The 7,128-nt window shown below is 38.3% G+C and overlaps 1 protein-coding gene across 1 annotated transcript in view; it reads left to right on the forward strand.

The window, feature by feature from the left end:
• GAK (cyclin G associated kinase) overlaps positions 1–6,780 on the forward strand; it is a 66,473-nt gene extending 59,693 nt beyond the window's left edge. The window contains exon 27 of the mRNA XM_009331529.1: positions 1,198–6,780. Coding sequence (XP_009329804.1) covers positions 1,198–1,299 — 102 coding nt within the window. The 3' untranslated portion in view covers positions 1,300–6,780. The remainder of the gene's footprint in view (positions 1–1,197) is intronic.
• The last annotated feature ends 348 nt before the right edge of the window (positions 6,781–7,128 follow it).

The raw sequence follows: 7,128 nt of genomic DNA on the forward strand, positions 1-7,128 counted from the left end.
ACCTCCTTTACTAAACAACTTTACTAGGAGTTAGAAAAAGTAAACTTTATTAGAGTAAACAAATTAGCAGTTGAAGAATGCTTGATGAATATGACATTGTCTTTTTAAAATATTTAATGTATTCCATTGCTGTTTGTTAGTCTCCCAGTGTATGAAGGTAGCTTCTTGTCCTGAGTCATTGCTCTAGGCTGTGTTTTGGATATAAAGATAAGCATTCAATATACATGGTTTGAATTTTCAGGCTTGCCTTCACATGGTGGTTCAGTGAGCAGTAGTCTTAAGTCCTGTGTCATTTTATATCCATAACAGAGAAACAAGGCATTGTTCTTTCTTTTCTTTCCCTGTCCTTCGCTGTTCTTGGCCATGTGGTTTCTTCCACCTTTGTGGTGGTTTATTGGTGCTTTCTGTAAGGTCCTTAATGCATCAGTGTCAGAACACAGGTCTTTTTGAGGCATTTTCTTCTTCCTTCGTTTCTTTTCTGCTACTTTGAGTTAAAACAGTTCCTAAAAGGGTCTATAAAGTACTGCAGCTGGCAAAAGCCAAGTAGCAGGAGAAGGGGAAGGCTACTGGAGACGGCTCTGGGGCTTCCCTTTTGTGTTGGAAAGAACCTGTTAAAATGACTCATCTCATCTTGTGGGACTGGATCTTTACTAACCACAGGGGTTGGGTTGGCCCAGAGGCAGGGCTGCTGTGAAATAGGCAGGCAATCAGGAGCATACTGTCTTCGTTTGAGTATGGACGCAAACGCACAGGAGGTGCTATGTTGTTAATGTTGAATCTTAACATCATTCACAATCAGCAATAGATTTTTCTCTAGGAAATCCTGTCCAAAAGGAGTCTTCCTAAATAGTGCTTAAATTTTATTCTTGCATGCTACTGCAAGGTCCGTCAGGAAGCAATTCAAAAAATGACTGGATTTGCTTATTAACTAAAACTATTTATGAAAAGAACAGCTTGGAAAACTGTTTTTAGCTAAGTTTCAGTTATTTATGAATTGCACCAGAAGTTTGAAGTAATGTAAGGAAACCAAGGCATTGGTTGGATAAGATTGGAGTGGGCTGTGTGTCTGCAAAATTATATTCACACAGTAGTCTAAAGTTGTTGAATAAGATAGCAAATATAAAAGGGGTAAGATCTTTCCCAAGTCGCATAATTCCTAACATTTTTATGCTTCTAATATGTTCTGTTTGTTTTCAGGCCACAGGACAACCTTATGAGCAGTATGCCAAAATGATCTTCATGGAATTGAGTGATGCATGGTCAGAGTTCGAAAACCAGGGATCAAAGTCCCTTTTCTAAAACTTCTCCTTTTATAGAACTACTTCCAAAAACTGGAGCTGAGCATTGTTGTGACTTTATTGCACCTATGATTTATGAAGCGCTTTCCATGATTTCAGCACAGTTTCTAATAATGCACTTAAATGTGGGGATATATTTTGTAAGATGTAGAGTACAAAGCATTACATAGATGCATTAAGAAAACAGCTGCTCAGTACTTGAAGAAATCACAGTCTGGAAGTAAAGATTTAATTTCAGTTTTATATATGGTAAAATAGAATTTTAATGAAGCTCTGTGATTTCTGGTATACTAGTATTAATTATAAGTCATTCCAATTTCATTGATCTTTGCTTTACCCCTACCTTCCCCAATTTGTCTGTTACTTTCAGTAGTTTTGTGATTCAATTTTGATGTTTGGTGCCTGTCGCCTTACTCAAAGTGCTTTAGTTATCAGCAGTGAATTTGCTTGGCTTATCTCAAACCTGAAGGTGTATATTTTCATCTGTATTTTATGTAATCAATCTGATAATCATTCTGTAAATAATGTTTTCTGACATACCTGTGTTCCTTACAATAAATTAACAGTTGTTTAGCCAAAAAGACCCCAAATGTGGGAAAGTCAGCCAGGGTTGTTCTTGATTTTTAACTTTTTTTACATAAGAATCTAGAAACAAATCTTGACTTCAAGGTCTGCATGTTCCTGTTGTGTTCTTATTTATTATGAACCTTTGGAAGGCAGTACTTTGACCAGTGCTTATTTTCCTAGTTCTTTAAATGGTGTCTTTTGCTTCTGATTTCAGTGGAACATTCCTTCCATTGGACTTCAGATACCCTGATAGAAATAATGTTATTCTGAAACTTGAAGTGTAAGCACAAAAACATTTTACTCTGCTTTGATTTGTCTGAGTCAATACTACATTACTCATTATCATCTGGAGAGCATTTAAAGTGCTTTAACATATTTTGCTGTATGTCTGAACTTCTGTATTTTTGAGATACGCATGACATCAATGTATGTGAAAACATGGGGTGTATTGGTAGACTGTTGCATTTCTGCTCACCTACCTTCCATGCACTGGCAAGATGAGTAGAGAGACGACTTGATAACAAAACTTGCCATGTTTTCTCATCCCTATTCAGAAGGCAGTTTTTCACTAGTGCTGGGGTGAATGAATGCAAATGACCAATGACTGTTATACTCTGCATAATAACAAAATGCAATTTTCATATCAAGTTTGAAATGTTGAAAATAGTATTGTGGTATTAAAGCTTTGGCAGCATTTTCTTGAAACAGTACAGTTTGGCATTCAAGGGGATATTTTGATCATCTTGCCATTTTATACATTTTGCATGCTTAACTGAGGGGGAGGCTGTGCCATCATCAGAGGTAACTGTTCAGCTGAGCAACATGTGAACAGAAAACAAGAGATTCTAATGCCACCTGAACAGTGTGTTGGATGAGGTTTTCCACTGCTGTGCCAGCCTGAGAGCTGATGGGTTAGAGACTTGTTAACACAGGTTGCGATTTATAGTTTCTAAGCTCAGATCTAACACAGTTACTTATTAATGTCTGATAAAAGGTTTTGTGTGTGTATATTCACATATAGACTCAGCTACTGTGGTTTGTTTTTTTTAAGATGGAAGCCAAGATCCGTTATGGATCAGAAGGTTATATATTATTCATAGCTGCAGTTGTATTTCAGATACTGCTTTCAAGCAGTCTTAAATCTCAGTAGATTTCTTCATAAAAACAGGTAACTTGCTGTCTGATTTAGAGTAAGAGCTAATCTTTTTTTCCCTGGGACACATTAACTCTTTGTATTTGTGGTCTGCATCCATGGAAATTAAAGGCTTCTGCTGGTAGGATAGGTTTGTTGGAGACCTGCATGGCTTTTCACAGTTCTAGGGCAAATGCTATCTAGTAATAGGTTTAAAAAGACATACACAGGTATATAATGACTGTGATTGTCTGTACTCCTATCTGCAGCTGAGAGATAAAGCATTTCTGAGGGAGCTGCTTTTAGTAAGGAAGGACTACTTAAAAACCCCATGTTCCTTTCAGCACATACAGGCAATGTAATTAAGGGACACATTTTTAATTGCTCTTTTCTTGAAATATGTGTATAAAAAATTAAAACTGAAAATTGGGAGGAAAACACCTTCCTCTCTGCTTTGTATGTTTGGTAGCATTTTCTGGATGATGTCTACATTTCTCTGTTTTTATCTGTCTACTTGTTTGCAAAATTTTCTTTAACAGTGGAGAAGAACCTTCGATGTGATTTTAAGTGAGTAGGGAAACATGAGTGCAAGTGTTTTATCTGGAACTGAACATCTCTTGAAGTTGATTCCTCCTTTTTAAAATTATGGAAAACCATGAAGTTTGGCTGTGGATTCTTCCAAAAGCCATTTAATAATCACTGAAACTTCAGTCAGGTTGACAGGACCCTTCAACTTATTTTATGGCTTAATCAGCTCTGGTCCTCAGTGGGGGAACTGGATGATTCCTCTATCCTGCTCATTTCTGTGTAGTTGAATTTTGGTGCTAGGAATCTGTGAGAGGCTCACTTTGGTAAACTCTCAAATCTTGACAATGAAACTATTCTGGGTTTTTTGTTTAACTGTGTCATGTGGTTGTGTTGCATACAAGAATGTGCAAAAAGTTGGATTTCAGAAAGGCTCTGTAAGCAAACTTTAAAAATTCAAGTGATGAACATGAACACAGTAAACTAAAGTTTTTTGTTTTCTTTAGAAGATAAAGCAGCATGAGGACCACAAAAGGTGTTTCATAGTGTAAGGCTTATATACTAAATTTTTTAGTTACAGGAATCTGGGAAGAGAGAAGTTAAGGTAAATTTTATATAAACATATATCGAGTCTTAATGTTGCTTCTAAAGGAGATTGTCATTTGGAAGAAAAAGTCCAGAAGTTCTGTTTGAATTAAAACAGTAAAAAAAATGGTAAAAAAACTGGGAACGAGGGCTTTTCAATGTTTCTCATGCTCTGTACTTCATTGTTAATTGGTTGTCTGCTGTATGGAATAGGGCTGCATGCAAACTGTTACACAAACATTTCACTGTAGCTGTATTCTTCATGTCCACAAGCTGAAAAGCTTTTAGAATAGGCTACAGAAAAATTTATTAAGCTGAGACTTAATTAGATACTGTGAATTCTTTCTGGGCTTAAACTGTGTATTTTCCATTCATGCTTATTCATTGCACAGTTAAATTTTGAAATGTTGAAGTGAAATCATGTCCTGAAAGTTAGACTTTGCAGTCAGCAGAAGCAGGTATAAAGCTTGAGGTTGAGGCAACACCCAGTCAGCAGTAGGTTGATTTTGTGTCTACCAGACTTCACATGTGGCACTTGAAGTTCTGTTGTGAAGCATCTCCTTGACTCTTGCAGCAAATCACTGTGCCTTTTGGCTCATGTTTGTAGTTCCTTTGTTAAAGACAACTGACTAATACCATGCCTTCTTTGCGGCCTCCCAGGATCTAGTTCTTAAAAGCGAGTAGCTTGACATGGTTATTGCAAGAGCAGAGAAAAGCAATGCAACGTAGATAAAGGGAAGAGTAGAGAAGAACGTCCAGACTCTAACCTACATCTCAAATCCTGTTTTCTATTTCTCTCTTCATTGACCTATTCCTACCTACCTCTGCTAAAAACAGGTCTAGACTAGTAGAAAGAACCTGGTTTGTAGCCAGCTTTTCCAGCCCTTTTAGAAGTGCTACTGACTGGCTATAGACAAGTGGCAGTACTAAGTGCTTGGCTCTTTTTGCAGAAATTATAAAGCAGGGCTTATAAAATGATAGGGCAGGTTTCCACTAGTTATTTCTGAATTAAGTTGCTTATGTTACATTGCTGTTAGATCTGGACAGTCAGGCAACTTAAATTTTAAAATAGAGATCTGTGAAGAATATGTGTTAAGAGTGTGTGTGGCTAGAACCTGCCAAATGGAGAAGAGCGGGGTGTTTTGACCATGTTGGGGGGAATCAGTTGATGTCTTAACTTTGGGCATGCCTGTTTGGTGTTTCCTAGTGCTGCCAGATTTCCTTGAACTTAACAGCAAGGAAGAGAAAGAAAACGAGCAGTTAAGCACGTACATTCATATTAAATCATGGGGTTATGCTCAGTATTGTTAGTGGTTAGTGATTCCCTGACATCAAGCCAGGGAGAAGTTCCTCTGCGTTGTCACTTGGGTGAAGTTCAGATAGTTTGCTAATCAATAGTAGCTTCCTTTAGCAAGTACAGAATGGAAAACCTGAAACAGTGCTGAAGAAGTACATTTCCTTGCAACAGTGGCAAAGTCCTTGTCATTGCACCTGTGAGAGTAACTAGTGCTCATGAAAAATGCCTTGTTTACCTCCATTTCCTTGCTAATTCTAGAAAGTTCCTCCAGTGTTGTCTTGCCAAGCACAGAGTAACAGTTCCTTCCTGAATGCAGACTACGTCTCAAAGCTGCATGCATAGGATTAATATCTTGCACAAACCGAAGCAGAGTTTGAGCGTAACTGAAATCTCAGCTGCCTTTTGGGACTGCTGGGCTACATGCACCGTTCCACCTCCCAAGGCCAGACTTCAGTTTCCCCGGCAGTGGCTGTATGTTTGCATAGTCATTGGCCATTGCATGCTCTGCTGCTCACAGGAATATTTCAGGGGTTGCATAAATGTGGAAACCTTGTTGCTCCTTAGCTCTAGCAATTGCAATGTAACAAATGCTTTGTAAATAAGTTCAGATTAGTGTTGTACAGTTGCCTGTGCTTTGAGTCAGTTGGCATTTTCTGTCAAGAACTTGCACCAAGACCTGCGAAAGCTGTAGGAGGAATGTATTGTTTTCCACCCCTTGAGTCTGTCCCTGGTGCAGAGTACCTCTAGCTACCAGATGCCCAGTGACCAGGAGCAAAGGGTGACTCAACTGAGCTGTGGTTGTGATCTTGATGAATCTTGCAATGCTGACTTGCTCTCTGTTTGGGTGAGCTTATTGTAGACTGCAGTTTAGACTGCATTAAACTTCCAACATATGCTCCAAAAATTCAGTCATTTTTATGAAGGGTACCTTTTGTCATAGAAGCTTTTATTGCCAAAAGGGGATTAAGAGGCATTGTGAGAACTCCCGAAACTCTCTTTAGTGGAATGTACTGTATATTTGCAATGTAGACTTCTAGAAGCAATTGTGATCTCTAAGGACTTAGCTTGCTCTGAGGTCCTTATTGTATTTACCTGTAGTTGTGATTGTACTTTCTATACTTGTGATTTTTCTGGTTTGGTGTGTGTGGAAGGACAGAACAGATTTTCAAGTCCTATTTTTTGCCATCTTTCAGGAGATGCAATGTAATGAGTAATTTTGCTACTAGTGAAATGAAAATTATACCTGTATGTATATAAAGGTAATATAGTAAAATTAAGCCTTGTTTGAAAGTAGATTTAATGTTTGGCACAATGTCCTTGAACAGAATATTTTGCTTTGAAATGTATTATGACTTAACCAGTGATCAATTAAAACAAACAAAATGACTTTGCATGTTTCTTTCTTTAGCAAGGGAGAAATGACCTGAATACCCAAAGTATTTCCACTGCCTCTTTCAGAACAATATGCAAGTGTTAGAGAAATGGTTCTCATTAGTATGTTGAGGTTGACTGAACCTCTTCGAAAACAAGTGTCTCTTCAGAAGTGTCTCTTCTCCTGTTGGAGATAAGTCCCTGCAGTGTGCTCTGCAGTTTGGCAGCTGAATTTCTTAGACTGCTGCCTGTGTTGGGCTGTGAGGGGTTCTTGCACAGGACCTGGTGCAGTGCAATGCCATCCTGTCCCCCAAGGGAAGCTCTTGCATAGGTGCCTGACAGTGATCGAAGGG

Source organism: Pygoscelis adeliae, unplaced genomic scaffold (genome assembly GCF_000699105.1).
Source record: "Pygoscelis adeliae isolate BGI_AS28 unplaced genomic scaffold, ASM69910v1 Scaffold289, whole genome shotgun sequence".
In the NCBI taxonomy this organism is placed as follows: Eukaryota; Metazoa; Chordata; class Aves; order Sphenisciformes; family Spheniscidae; genus Pygoscelis; species Pygoscelis adeliae.